Source organism: Cucurbita maxima, unplaced genomic scaffold (genome assembly GCF_002738345.1).
Source record: "Cucurbita maxima cultivar Rimu unplaced genomic scaffold, Cmax_1.0 Cma_Scf00008, whole genome shotgun sequence".
Classification (NCBI taxonomy): Eukaryota; Viridiplantae; Streptophyta; class Magnoliopsida; order Cucurbitales; family Cucurbitaceae; genus Cucurbita; species Cucurbita maxima.
Genome location: NW_019272024.1, coordinates 446,163 through 460,489, shown reverse-complemented (window position 1 = coordinate 460,489; position 14,327 = coordinate 446,163). Strand labels below are relative to the sequence as shown.

The 14,327-nt window shown below is 35.4% G+C and overlaps 3 protein-coding genes and 1 long non-coding RNA gene across 7 annotated transcripts; all 4 read right to left on the bottom strand.

Moving 5' to 3' along the window:
- Positions 1–280: 280 nt before the first annotated feature.
- Positions 281–3,144, bottom strand: LOC111482632. Of its 4 annotated transcripts, none has more exons than XM_023128511.1 (2): positions 2,988–3,144; positions 281–1,711 (listed from the first exon to the last, which is right to left on the bottom strand). In XM_023128511.1, the coding sequence occupies exon 2, from the start codon at positions 1,297–1,299 to the stop codon at positions 646–648; it is 654 nt and encodes a 217-aa protein (XP_022984279.1). In that variant the 5' UTR covers positions 1,300–1,711; positions 2,988–3,144; the 3' UTR covers positions 281–645. The 4 variants fall into 4 exon arrangements, with proteins under 4 accessions (XP_022984279.1, XP_022984280.1, XP_022984281.1 ...); XM_023128512.1 differs by having other exon boundaries at positions 2,772–3,129; XM_023128513.1 differs by lacking the exon at positions 2,988–3,144 and adding an exon at positions 2,846–2,980.
- Positions 3,145–3,924: 780 nt separating this feature from the next.
- Positions 3,925–6,320, bottom strand: LOC111482633. Its single transcript, XR_002718244.1, has 3 exons — positions 6,083–6,320; positions 4,168–4,297; positions 3,925–4,026 (listed from the first exon to the last, which is right to left on the bottom strand). It is a non-coding gene; the product is annotated as an uncharacterized LOC111482633 (long non-coding RNA).
- Positions 6,321–6,504: 184 nt separating this feature from the next.
- Positions 6,505–9,169, bottom strand: LOC111482629 (beta-carotene hydroxylase 2, chloroplastic-like). The gene is made up of 7 exons (XM_023128509.1): positions 8,630–9,169; positions 8,464–8,523; positions 8,298–8,369; positions 7,869–8,003; positions 7,570–7,695; positions 6,953–7,009; positions 6,505–6,832 (listed from the first exon to the last, which is right to left on the bottom strand). Exons 1-7 carry the CDS (start codon positions 9,017–9,019, stop codon positions 6,740–6,742), a joined length of 933 nt encoding a protein of 310 aa, XP_022984277.1. The 5' UTR covers positions 9,020–9,169; the 3' UTR covers positions 6,505–6,739.
- Positions 9,170–10,953: 1,784 nt separating this feature from the next.
- Positions 10,954–13,222, bottom strand: LOC111483177 (probable serine/threonine-protein kinase At1g01540). Its single transcript, XM_023129333.1, has 7 exons — positions 12,712–13,222; positions 12,353–12,460; positions 12,145–12,270; positions 11,850–12,011; positions 11,427–11,550; positions 11,069–11,278; positions 10,954–10,986 (listed from the first exon to the last, which is right to left on the bottom strand). The coding sequence occupies exons 1-7, from the start codon at positions 13,206–13,208 to the stop codon at positions 10,954–10,956; spliced, it is 1,260 nt and encodes a 419-aa protein (XP_022985101.1). The 5' UTR covers positions 13,209–13,222.
- Between the last annotated feature and the right edge of the window lie 1,105 nt (positions 13,223–14,327).

The window sequence follows — 14,327 nt, the reverse complement described above, 5'->3', positions numbered from 1 at the left end:
GACGCAAGAAGAAATACTTCATGTCGGTATTATTCTTCCTAAATTTGGGCTCAAATGGTGGGGAACTAAATTTTGGTTTGTAGGTTGTCAATTTTAAGTCCGTAAAAATACAATAACTTCAATTTTTGCTGACTAACGTTTGTGGAAGAAACCAAATTTCACTAGCTTTAGTCATCACAGGTTTTCCAGAAAACAGAAAAAAAAAAAAAAAAAAAAAAAAAAAAAAAAAAAATCTGAAAATCCATCCGAGTACATACCTGAAAATCTGAAAGAATCTGAAGAAGATAATGTTGACAGGCAGTTAAGTCATTGAAGCATAACATTTTCTATAATACAAATTCTTAAAAATACAATTTAACAAGCCACAAGACTAATGATCTGAGTGAACGGACTTTAACAAGAATGCTTCAAACTGCTGCTGAGAGTGCCCTTTGAGCATATCAACACATAAACTGCATGTTGAATTTGCTAACTTAGGGACTGACGATAAGAACAACACTGGGTACAAGATAACTTAGAACTCCCCAAAAAAGACAGACTAATTTCCCGGGCAAACGACAGGATTCAGGTCAACCATAAAGAGTTAAACAATTATGAGAACATGTACAAAACCAAACTACCACCATTTCAAATGTGTGGTTTAAATTACATACCCCTTTGCATTCTGTCAAGGATGTCGATTTCTTCATCCCTGTCTACTGCAATTTGAAGCGATGAGACAGACTGAGCTGCTATAATACCAGCAGAAATCTCACTTACAGCACCATCAACTTGCTCGAAACATAAGGCATGGTGGTGACCTTCAGCATAAGGTCCAGCTGAGACTGACCAGTAGTCATTCCTAAATCCGTGCCACTTTGATCCAAATCTATTGAGATTAGAGGTCCACCTACTCCCTTCAAGGGAGCACCTCCCGAACTCCTGCACTGGAATGCCAGGTCTTGTAACATTCATTACGTGGTCAAACTGCCCAGGGCACTCCCAAGGGTTGAGACCGTCGTTTTTCAGAAGAATCTTGTATGAGTCATCTGAGTCTTCACCAATGAGGACATGCAGAGCAACAGCCTCAGCAATAGCAGCACCTTCTTCATCCAGCCTTTGCTGTTCTTCCTTCTTCATTTGTTTTTTCTTTTCAAGTTCAGATATAATAGCTGCTGAAGTAGCAAGGGCTTTTTCTAACCGCCTCTTTTTCTTCTCGGCTTGTTTCTGACGATCCAACTCATCCTTCACCTGCTTCTTTTTTGCTTTCTTCACGACAGGTTGTCCTTTATTACCCATACTTGCCACAAAACTAGCCATACCTAACAAATCTTTTCAATCACTTTTTCAAAGAACTAGTTGTAAGTAGTATATATATCCTCGTAATTGTTTCTCCATCCTTTCATCATGATACTGTAGAGTCTATAGAGGATCACTTTATTAATATCTACTATATTTTACTATCCTAAACACTACACCCACTCAGGTCTGTAGGAATACCTCCTTTTCCTGACAATGCAATCCCAGACAGAGACAACAGGTGACAGCAAAAGAGCATACTTGTAAGAAGTTACAGAACCACCTCTCGGCAACAGTTGCCCTAGTTTTCCACAGCCTTTCCACTTATCCATTTTGTACATATCAAATGTACCAAAAGATGCTTTATATTCCAACGGTAGCAACAAACAGAAAGCTATCTAAACTGGAGCAACTCATGAGCCCTTCCTGATGGCTGTGGATTGAATAGAATAAACTAATCAATAAACTTCACTAGAAAAAGAAAACACAGAAACCTGCTTGTTATTATATGCTCACCCAACTGATAACGGGTCAAACTACGTAATAGGAACCCAATAAAGAGAACAATAATATAATTGAAGGCCAAGTACTTAACTTCTAAGGTACCAGAAAAAACCATGGGTAAACTAAAGTTGCTACAGACATGAAAGAAACAACAAGCATTATGCCGATACTTTAATGCAGAGATCATGAAAAACTTATATGGAATGATATGAAGGAATGTTCAATGGCATTAAAAGCATAAACTGCATAAGTATAGTAATTATAGAATTGCATAGTCATTTGCAGCCTAAGCCTCACAGCTTAAGTTCGTGGTCACAAGCTTGTACCCTGATCTTTTCCCCTTCCATGCAAATTCACTTACATCATCCTTCATTCACACATACAACATGTGATTGTTCAAGAAGACATTAAACATTCAAAGAAGATAATTGGATGGTGGTGGGCATTGAAGGATAGTACCTAAGACTATGTATTTTGAACTTGACTAATTGGAATTATCTTCTTTGAATTAGTCTTAGGTACTATCCTTCTCGTTAAACCATAAGCTTAGGCGAGCATTAAAATAAATATGTTAGAAACCTGAGTCATGAAACCAAGCAATTAACACCATGACAAAGAGTCATTCATAGTGAATAGTGATCTACATCAAATATGGAAATGTGAGTTTTAAACGTCTTACGCTGCTTCCACAAACAATGACACCAGATCCAAATATACTAAACGCATACGTGCTGGTTAAGGTAAAAAAAAAACAGACAATTCAATTCTAATTCATCACCGTGCAAGAAACAGGATAGATGCTTGGAAGCCAAAGCAAAAGAAAAAGGGATTTGGGGATCCATCGCATCTCTATTTGCTGCACCGCTAAAACATGGTCCAGGATACCCAGATCACAGAATTTAAACCGTTTGATCAGCGAAGATGAATCAGCATAGAGGGAATGTTTAAAACCTAAAGCAGATATCCACAAGTGGAATCAAATGATATACCGGCTCAACAAGAGTACACCCAAAGAAAATTAGGGATAAGATCATGTAGCGCTGGATTCAGAAGCGATTCATACACTTAGTGGAGAAGAAAACGAAAGCGAAAGACGAAGACAACAGAGGAGTTCCAGAAGTAAGTCGTGCAGAAGGAACATGTGTGAGGAATACGATAAAATATTCAGTTGGAGGATCAAATAACTCAGAACAGAGAAGCTAAACCTTTCAGAATGATAGACAATAGAAACAGGTCCACATCTCCATTATCCCGATCTACGAAGTGAAAGCCCCAAGAAATTTAGGGTTCAGATTTTGCCGATTTCAGATCCAGAGAGAAATGGAGTAACAAACGATAAATAGTAAAATAGAAAAGAAAAAAAAACAAAAAAAAACTGACTTGCTGAGAGGGTGAAGATAATTCTTCACAGACAAATAAAAAATCACCACGTGGCACATGATGGCTGGCTTTTATGTAAAAGTAGTAGTAGGGGGCATCTAAAATTATCTGGCTGACACCTCCTTGGCGGCTCGGCTGCCCCACTTCCCCACTTTCTTTTGCTGACACTTTTCTTCCACGTATGAATATATTCTGTTTTACTGATTAAATTTAGGGACTAATATTATTTATTTTTTTAAATGATATTTTTTTTAGAATATTAAGAGAAAATTTTGAATAAAAGACGCCCTTCCATTTGATGGTTGGTATGAAGAAAAGAGAAATATTTTATAGTTTAGAACACAATTATTTAATCCAATCCTTCTGAATTTTTTAGGCATAGAATGAAACGACAGCGTATTTCTAGAAATAACAAATTGACCTATTTTTAGAATTTAAAAACATTAATATTATTACCCAAGAAAAAAAAAACCTTTTTCTTTATCCTTTTTGTCTACTTCGGCCAATGTTTTGTTGATCTCAAAGTGGCTTTCATTCTTTGTTGGGTAGCAAATGCAGGCTTTGGGTTTGCTCTAAAGGCACCATAATTGATGGGTTTGATACTCTTTGAAGGCAAGAGAGGTGACCTCATTGTGATTGTGCCCTACTATTTTCCACTCAATTTCATCTCAATCTTTAAACAAAAAATATTGTTTTAGACGGATGGAGCATTTTCTTATCCTCTACCTCTACCCGAAATCAAGAACTTCTGAATTGGAGATTTAAAAAACAAACTGACCTTGATTGTGTTCTCAGAGGCTAATAGTTGTGGAACTCCAACTAGTTTGATTCTTGTTGGAAGCTTCCCATGGTCTAACTTCCCATCTGCATTAAAAACAATCGTAATATTTTTAATATCTTGTTTTTGTTTTTTTGATATCAGGTTAGAAACGATGAAACTTGTGTGATATTGTCCACTTTGAATATAAGTTTTCGTGGTTTTTCTAGTGATAATGTTTTTCTTACCTATAATAAACTCATGATCAATGTGAGACTTCCTCCCAACAATCCTCCGACTTAGGCTTAAAAGGAGTTTTGTTCCCCCACCATCCAAATTGCAGCACAGAGTTCATCGACAGAATTCAGCACGACTCTGCTACATGGAAAAAAGTTCATATGTCGGTAAACACAAACAGAGCTTGAGAAAAGATTTAGTAAGAGAAAGCAAAATCATTTTGCAATATCAATAACTAGAGTTAAATACTTAAGTTGTCCCATCATTAGCATATAACTTCGAAGATGGAATCATGAAAACTTAAATGATACGAAGACACATAAGAATCCTGATGTAAATAAGAACTTCCAATCTGCAGAGGAATTTGAGCACAAACTAATATGGAAATCAATGTCTATGGGTTTAGTATGTGCCTGAACAACAGAATTCGAATCTAATGCGTTGGTCCCATATTACCAGACCCTTTGAGATGCAAAATCAACAATGAAATATCAGATTTAGAATTGGCGCTGGTTCGTTCTTGTCCGAAATTCTGCTTGAACCTAAGAATGTAGCGTTATTATTTGAGTTTCTAATGAGGTCGGTTCTGTGAGTAGGAGAAGTGGCACCAGGAAATGGACGGAAAAATGGCGGAACGTGTTGGTGCTGACGCCGGAGATTCTTCTAGAAATGGGAAATGGACGCCGATAAATTTTCTTCATAGTTATGTTAACTCTCGTGGTTGTCGCATTTTCTGAAAATGCGTTTCCACTAACTAAAAGAAACGTTTCTGAAATTTCTGGGCCTCTGGGGGAACAAATTGGCATTAAAGCCGTGGAATAACTTCCAAACTTAGAATTGGTTTGGTGGTAAGAAATGGGAGACAAGACTGACCTAAAATGGGACCAATGATTTCAGCCACAAAACCCATACTTTTCTCTGTCCCTTTCAATGCAAAGTGAGAAATTCCTTATGATGAAATTCGACAAATTATTCCATCTCTGTCGCAATCTAAGCACTTCTATGTCTTTCCGAATCTAATTACAATCTCAAAGATCTATAGTGATTCTATTCTTCTGTTCTACAATTATTGAACTAAAAAGTCTTAAAATTACTTGTACCATTAAAAGTTGTTTTTTCCACTCGTCCGTGAACATCATCGGTGTTTATTTGTTCATAAACTAAACAAACCAAACTGAAACAGGTAGGAACTAAGGAAACCAAAAAGCATAAAAAAAAAGAAAAGAAAAGAAAAGAAAGAAACCAATAAAGGCATTAGAATTTGAGAAATTGGGAGAGCATTTGTCCATAATGGAGGAAGAGGATATTATAAAATATGATTAAAGAATTGGAAAGTGTTAGTAGTGCATGAACCTCCCACCCCCGAGCTTACGGCTTTCATCACTTTACAGCAATTTCCGAGGGCTCCCAAAGAGGGTGGCAATGGCGACGTGGGGTGGGGGAGTTCATGAGAAACCGACACGTAAAGCCCAATACCCGAATGGAGACAAGTGTTTTGGCTGATGTAAATGCAACCGAAAAAGGGGCACTTGATGGGGTTGACTCATCCCATCCCCCGCAACTGGCCTTGGTTGCGACCTTTTATCATACAGGTGGAGTGCATAATGAAGTAGGTTTGAGTTTTCAAAGCTTTCAACTATTGTTAAAGAAAAATCAGGAGATGCATTAAAAACAAGATAAGAAATCGGAAATCCCATAAATTATGATACTTCTAGATTCTAGGCATTTTATCAAACACACGGCGTGCAATAATTGGTTGAGTTCGTGCCCAACCTTACCCACAAAGACAAACACACTAGCACATTCATTAGAAAAAGAAATTTTTGTTTCTTGCATGTGATTTAGCTAATGCAAGAAACGTAGGCACTCATCAACTCAATAATTCTTAAATTAATCAAAAGGAAGTTGGAGAAACTTTTCACCGACCTTATTATGAAATTCCGGTGGACCCATTTCAGCACTGAACTGCTTGGCTGTTTGTCCGAAATTTCAGCATAACTCGAGAGAGAGCGAGAGCATCTTACAACTGTGGCCGCATTGGCAGGAAACTGAAAGCGGAACTAAATCGGTCATCCATGATCCATTGCGTATAAAGTTACGCCGCTATTTATTAGTTTCTTTTATTTTTATTATTATTATTATTATTATTATTTATACATAATTGCACTATCCCAACCAAACTCTTTGAGATATAATTCAAAGCATTCATTCAACTCTTGAGATATAATTATATAATCTAAAATATTCAAAATAAAGTAGTTGAGATATAATTTAAATATTCAAACTATTTAGATAATTTTTGGAGATTAATAGATTTGAATTTATATAAATTTTCATGGTGAAGTGTATAATAAATATGGCAGCTTTCTTCTATTTTATCTATTTCTATCTCTTACCATCCCTATTTTCTTCATCATTTCTCAACGGCTTTGCCTCATAAGTAAAAGAAGATAAAAAAATACACCCACCCTGTTCTACATAATATTTCACTTTTCAATGTTAAAAAACAGAAAAGTTACTGTTCTGTGAGGCCTGTATTTCCCCCCTTTTTTCGTCGTCTCATTTCCACACAATATTTGTTCATCAAGAGCCGTTGATTGATTTTGTTGTCGTCAATTTTATTCTTCTGTTGATTTCCTTCTCCAATTCTTCTTGGCCTCCCACTTCCTCTAATTCCTGCACCCATCATTTAAATTTTACAAAATTCATTTATTAAAATTTTAATATATATACATATATCTATGTATGTATATACATGTATGTGTGTATATAGATAGAAAGAGACCCGAAACTGACCTTCGGACCTAAAAACAGTCCATATGGCACGCCGTTGAACTTGTCCGAATGGTGAAGCTTAAGCCAAGAAAAACAAAAACTCATAAGCTTCAATATTCAAATCAGAGATAATATTTTAATTTTAACCCTAAACATAATTTAATGTGACATTAATAAAAAAAAAAATGGAAAGTTTAAGAATTCTATTATAGCTCCAAATTCCATACAGCTGTTTTCTTATTACAACTACTATGAGATCTCATTAGTCGGCTGACTTAAAATCATATTTTTGTATCTAAGTCTATTATACGCGGATGTCTAGCTTCTCGATATTCATAAATTTAGAAATAAGGACAATTGAATTTTTTATTTAACCCATTTTTCATATAATTAATTAGCAGGAATCTACATCTAGTGATCTAAATACCTTAAGTTTTGGAACAGAATAGAGATTTTGTTAGATCATTAATGAAAAGTCAACACAGTAGGGAGTAAACAGAGTATCAAATTTGAGATCAAAATAAAATTTAAATTATAACAAATGTGTGTGTTTTTTTTTTCTTTTTTCTTTTTCTCTCTCTCTCAAGGAATAAGCATTTTAAAAATAAATAAATAAGATTATAGAAATATAAATTTACCTGGTGAGCGGCAGCGACCTTTCTGAAATAGGGCACGTTGGCAATGGGACCCACAGGGAATCTTTTGTGAACAAGACCGTCGTGGACGAACATGTAGGCCATCCCAAAGACCGTAATTCCAAGGCCCTGCCACAACCCGCCAGCGTGTCAAACCTTTCTCAATACCACATTTTCTAAGGCTAATTTTGTCATTTAACATATCATTAGCGCTAATCCCCAGTGATTAAATAACCATTGAACAGTTGGAATATGAATAAACTGAGATTCTGAAAGATTATGAGAGAGAAAGAGAGATTTACAGCGCCGAAGCAGAGACCGGGGACGAGGCCTTTATGGAAGAAGCCGTAAGAGAGGAGAGCTATGGCGGGCACGGCATTGATAATGGCGAAGACATCGTTCAGTTCGAACGGCCCTTCTCTTGGTTTATGGTGCGACTGTAATAATCAAGATAAACAAAGTCCAAGCGTCAACGACGTTTTTAAAAAATAAATTAAATGTTGTTTGTTTGCTTCGAGATTGAACATGGAAAACGGAGATTGTTAATTAAATTTCTCAGCAGCCAATAAAGAATAATCTATGAAGAAAGGATTAGTCTAGAAATGGTGCGACTGCAGCCATTATAAGTCCAAGCGTCACGAATCTATTTTCCCTTCGAATACTGTTTGTTAGATATGAAATTAAGCTTCACAGTGGATTCAAATTTTCTAAAGAGAAGAAGGATTAGAAACCTCGTGCATATGCCACATGGAAGAGTGCCAGAGAGCCCTATGAGCCCATCTCGCCCAAAACTCCATGCCGACCTGATATTTCCAAATTGATTGTGAAAGATTAGCTTATAGCAAATCGAACTCTTCGCGAGAAGTAGAGAATACAAAGATGAAATCGAAAACGTACAGCGGCACCAACAGAGAGACAAAATGTACCAAACATTTCAGAGAAAGGAATCTCTCCGCCCTACACTCCGCCAAATTAAACAATCGCAATTCAATATTCAATCTGAAGAATACGGCGCCAATGAGAACAAAAAAAATTAAAGTTTCTCGATAGAGAAAGAGAGGACCTCCATTTGCCAGTAAAATCGGTAATAAACCGCCATGACAGCCATGGAGGTAATTCCAAAACTAGACATAACCGCAGCAACAAGATAAGTGAAGCGCTCCGATCTCTTCCTTGCCAATCTTTGTGCAACATAAGGCGATGGGATCTGGGGGACTACAATCGGCGGTTCTTCATCGGAAAGATTCTCCACCTCGCCAGAGCTATTTTGATCCTCAACGAGCACGCAGACAGTGAACAGCGTTTTTCTCCGCATCTTCCGTTGGATTCTACTGTTCCGAAAGACTGAAGGTGGAAACAGAAACGGAGTTCGAGGTTTATGGGAGAGATGAGAGGAAGCAAGGAAGAGATGGAGTGGTTTGGGCCCTAAGGCGGCGGAGAGGGCGGCCGCCATGGGAGAGATGAAGGTGAAAAGTGAAAAGACGGTGGAAGAGGGAGAAGCTTATCGGAGAGAGGGCTTTAATAGAGGTTGAAGGAACAGAGACCACAAGTTTTCGTCAGTGAAGGGGGGACTAAATTACTCTGAGCGGACAAAATGGAAGTTTGCTGCCTTTTTTCGTTTATATACGAAATTGCCCTTTTTTATTTTCTCTCTTTTAAATTCATTCTTCATTTTCCAAATTTATAATTTAACTCAAACAATATTTATCCTATGTTTTTTTGCTCTCTTTATAATTTTTTTTTTTAAAAAAAGTTTAGATTATATTTTATTATTTAATACAATAAGATCATTTGAGTGTGAACTCAGAAAAGGGATCTTGTATTTTAATCCACATATTACCTTTATTTGGCATCTTGTATCAAATTTAGAAATGCGTTGCCTTATTATTTTGTCAATTATCTTATTTAATTATTATTTTGTCGATTATCTTATTTAAAAAATTTAACCTCTCCAATTAAATAGACATTTATATAAATTTAAGACATCCCAACAACTAAAAAATTAAAAAAAAAAAAACAAACTTTATTTAATATTCTAATGTTCAATTATTTGTTAATTTCATACATTAATTTGATATTGAAAAAAGGTTCAAGCGGAGAAAATCTGGTGAACACAACAAAGGTGTGTAAGGTGTGTATATAATAAGTGCTCTCTCCCAAACAAATAAGCATAATTATCTTTTCAACCAAATATTAAAAAAAAGGTCATTTGAACGCAATCTATAAACATTAATATTTTAATACATGGAGGGTATCAAAGTACGGCGGTTAAATTACCTATAATTATAATTTCAATTAAAATATGTTTAGGTAAGTTGAATAACTTAGGTAGAGTCCTATAATTAAATCTATATTTTTGTAACATCCAATTAAAGCTAAAAAGGTTAATAGTAATAAAATTGATCTCAAAACCACTAGTCGACCCAAGTAAGGGAGGAGAAGAGGCAAAAAAAAAAAAAAAAAAAAAAAAAAAAAAAAATGTGGGTGGACCATGAAATGAACAAAAAGGGAAGAGAAGGGACAATACCAGGGACTACGAACGTGGAGTTGATGGCCGCCGAAGGAACAGCAGACGACAGCAAATCACTTAAGACGACAATCCACTTTCGTCCTCCCCACCCCTATAAAACTCACCCAATTGCTTCTTGCCACGTGGTGTCCACTCTCTTCCACACCCTTTGTCTCTATTATTGGCTCTTAAGCGGATTTCTAAATTTCAAATTTGGCCATCTAATTGACACTGTTTTGTTATCTCATGTAACACGTGCCAATTCGATGATGTTGCTAGAGGTGAGGCGCAGCTTCTGACTAATGTTTTATGGCAAATTAAGAAATTCGGATTTAATTCAAAGCTTTTTTAATACATTAAATTGGAGAAGAAAGAAAGTTGTAGTGAGATAAATATAATTGACTCAATACAAAAATTTAGAATATTTTGATATTTTTAGACAGTAAACCAATTATTTGTATTCAATCCCACACCATATTACGTGTATAGAATAAAATAGAGTGGACCTGAAAAAAAAAATCAATAAAACAAAGTAGATAATATTTATAAATAAATAAAATCCGTAATAAACTCTATACATTAATAATTTTATTGGGTCAATTTTAGATGATCATCCATTAAAAAAAAGTGCAAACTTTAAAAATCATACTTCTTTAGTAAGGGCCGGTACGCAACTAGGCGATATCGTCCTCTTTGAGCTTCCTCTCACAGCGTTATAAGCTTTGGTGAAAGATTTTCATATCCTTATAAAATAGGTTTCGTTCTCCAATATGTCAATATAGATATAACTTCTTTGTAAAAATGAATTAGAATTGGATAGGCATAAACTTAAAAAAGTAAAAAACTCTTACCTTGATATAATGATAATTAGTCAAGCTTCACAAGGACTCTCCCGTTCGGATTTCCCCACCCTAAAATACACGTCAATAAAAAATTGTTGGTAAAAAAATAATAATAATAATTAATTTTGTGGGTGTGTATATAAATACGTACATGGGCGAGCAAAAGGTCGCGAGGCTGAAGCATGAGAAGGATTTGACCCATAGTAGGCCTGTTCAGTATGTCTGGATCAACACAGCGAAGGGCAATTAAGAGCATCCGTTTGAGTTGCTTTGAGGATGGTTTTTCTTCCATTTTGAAATCCACTGTTTCAACTGCCTTTTGACTCCCAATCATTGTTTTCACCCACTCTATCAAATCTGGCTGCATTTTTTATTCAAAACCCTCCATCAATCTCCGTTTCTAACACAAATTTCCACTATAAAATCATCATTTTATCACCCAATCTCCGTTTCTAGCACAAATTTCCACTATAAAATCATCATTTTATCACCCAGTGTATGAAGCATACTTGTGATTGGTTGCAGTTCGCGGGAGCTCTTCCCGTTATAATCTCCATGAGAAGTATACCAAAGCTGTAAACATCATTCTGTTCTGTGAATGGATTGGTTGATCCAATTTCAAAGGATTCATGCCTGAGAATATAAACAAATTTCCTTTTAGTAACCGCCCAACCCCACCGCTAGCCAGCCGATATTATTTTTTTTTAGGTTTTTTCTTTTGGGTTTTGCCTCAAGGCGTTCAAGACATCTGCTAGGGAGAAGTTTCCACACTCTTACAAAGGGTGTTGGTCTTTTCTTTCGGGTGTTTCGTTCTACTCTCCTACCATTGTAAAATCTTACAGCAATGTGGGATCTTACCGTAACCGACCTAAGCCGACCTTCGAACAGTATTTGAAAGAAAAGGAAAGGAAAAAAAAGGTGAGACTACTAACGTTTCTCCAGCCAAAGCTCCAGCTGAGTACTCAGATGGCAACAGCTCAACTAGACCGAAATTGGCAATCTTGGGATTCCATTGCTGATCAAGTAATATGCAGCTGGATCTTAGCCTGCCATGAAGAATTTGTGGTTCCACATCTTCATGAAGATATGCTAATCTGCAGAAACACAAATAGTCCCTCGGTGTAATTAAATCAGCAGAGTCATCCATCACATTTCTATTACATCAATTTTCATTTCATAAGATTCAAACAATCAAAGCTAACTTAGGATGCACTTGTGGGATCTTACCCTTTTGCAATTCCTTGAACAATGTTCATCCTAATGGACCATGTAAGAGGGCTAAAGTGATTCTGTGGACATTGATGAAGCCACTGGTGCAAATTCCCGTTATCTACATTTTTATAAACAAACATCCTGTGGATGACAAGTCTTAACAGAGGAAGACATTCGCATTCATCGAAACGATTAGCCACAAAGGGTGAGAGATAGACATTACCTATTATTAGCAATTCCTTGAGTGCAATATCCAAGCAACTTAATCAGATTTTTGTGGCTAACATGCTGAATTCTCTCTGCTTCTCTGATGAACTCGTTTTCTCCGAGACTGATAAATGAGGAATACAATATGAACAAAAATTAAAACTACTGTTCTTACATCATCATTAAACCCTAAGCTTAGATGGAGCTAATTCTCAATTTCTAGATTCCAAACTCATGGATTCAGGAGAAATACACAAATTAATATTCCAAACACATGGATTATCCAGATTTAGTAGTTAGATATATGTTGAATTAGCACTTTGTGGCTAATCGTAATAATCACTTTTGAGATTCAAATATTAAAACAGAACAGACCTGTTATTTGCACTGAATATCTTAATAATCACTTTTGAACCATCGACCAAATTTCCGAAGTAATCAACATCAAAATCTTCGATGCTAATGACATTCTCTCCGCTGAATCCATTGGTTGCTAATACGATCTCATCCAATGCAAATATGTTCCTTCTCCACTGGTCCTTACACGCCGCAGGAAAGTATTGGCCGGCCGAATACTCCCAATTTGTGACGATACTACGCTGAGTATTCAGACTGCCATGCCGTGAAAACCGATCTACGGAACCGTTCTTTATGTTCATCTCCATCTCCGTGGAAATCGCAGCTTCGCGATCATAGCAGGGACGGTTCCAATTCCGCCTCCGTTGACGGAAACAGACGTGAAAAATGAAGGCAAGAATGAGAAGGAAAAGAAGAAATACCAGAACGGAAGTTAGAATCAGAAGCCATAGCTTGACTCCCAATGCGGTTCGGCTGGATAGCCATTCGTGAATGGAAGAAGAGTTGTACGCCATGGTGTGGAACAGAATGAGAGACAGAGAGATGGAAGTATGGAGTGTAGAATTCTTGAACAAAGAGGGCGATGTAGTTTTCGAAGCAGAAGGACTAGGGAAGGAAGTTAAGATCATTACAATTCCGATCCCTTCGCGTAGTTCGAATCTTTTGGTCACTAATAACTAACTAGCTTGAGTGGCGGCAAACTCCAAAATATAAATTAAAAATATTTTGGGTTTAAAGTTTTAAAATACCGTTAATCTTTTTTTAAAAAAAATTTAAAAAAATTAACTTTTGTTAAAAAAAACCTTTCAATAGCTTTTTAAAAAACACTATTTTAATTTTAAAAAGTTTAATTAATATCACAACTAAAAAAATTAATAGTTTTATTAGTACTATATTTAAGATATACCATGAAATCTTAAAAGTAGATTAAGACATTTTACATTTATAAAAAAATTATAAAAAAATCTTAATGTTAGTATATGACCAAAAAAATTGTCTATCACCATCTCATAAATTAAAAATTTACGAACATTTATGAGACATGATATTAACGTATTATGCATTTTAATTTAAATTAGAGTAAATGATATTGTAGTTCCTTATTACTAACCTTAACTATATCATCCTAATAATTTGATCTACAAATCTACAAATTTGATCTACAAATCTACAAATATATATATATATATATAGATATGGATATGGATATGGGTGTTTGATATATATTTTTTGTTTCAAACTTAGAATATTTGATATTTCTGTCAACATCAACCTATGAAACCTTTTTTTGGCATCATACTCTAGAAATATTTTAGCATTTATATTTCACCTTTTTTTTGTAGCATTTATATTTCACCTCTTTTTGTAGCATTTATATTTATTTTAAGTATTACCCATTAGAAAACTAAAAGACACATTTCCTTTTCAAATAAATTCTTACAGATATACTTATGAAGACCATAAATATGTTTAATCATATCCCTTTTATTTATGTTTTCTGAAAGACTTCAACATTACCCAAATTAAGTGAATTGCAATTTTTTTTTTCTTAATATCAATAACATTATTAACAAAAGGCATAAAGGGCAGAGAAAGCTGGCAGTTTGTGCTTAGTGCAGAAGATACAGAACTCT

Bases quoted from the DNA above. Each gene is read 5' to 3' on its own strand.
- LOC111482632 (XM_023128511.1), bottom strand. From the start codon at position 1,299: ATGGCTAGTTTTGTGGCAAGTATGGGTAATAAAGGACAACCTGTCGTG.
- LOC111482629 (XM_023128509.1), bottom strand. From the start codon at position 9,019: ATGGCGGCCGCCCTCTCCGCCGCCTTAGGGCCCAAACCACTCCATCTC. The intron at 8,524-8,629 runs GTCCTCTCTTTC...GGCGGAGTGTAG, and splicing joins GATTTTACTGGCAAATGGAG to GGCGGAGAGATTCCTTTCTC. The intron at 6,833-6,952 runs GTCAGTTTCGGG...TGATGGGTGCAG, and splicing joins GACTGTTTTTAGGTCCGAAG to GAATTAGAGGAAGTGGGAGG.
- LOC111483177 (XM_023129333.1), bottom strand. From the start codon at position 13,208: ATGGCGTACAACTCTTCTTCCATTCACGAATGGCTATCCAGCCGAACC. The intron at 12,461-12,711 runs GTCTGTTCTGTT...CTCATTTATCAG, and splicing joins ATATTCAGTGCAAATAACAG to TCTCGGAGAAAACGAGTTCA. The intron at 12,012-12,144 runs GTAAGATCCCAC...GTGTTTCTGCAG, and splicing joins GTTCAAGGAATTGCAAAAGG to ATTAGCATATCTTCATGAAG.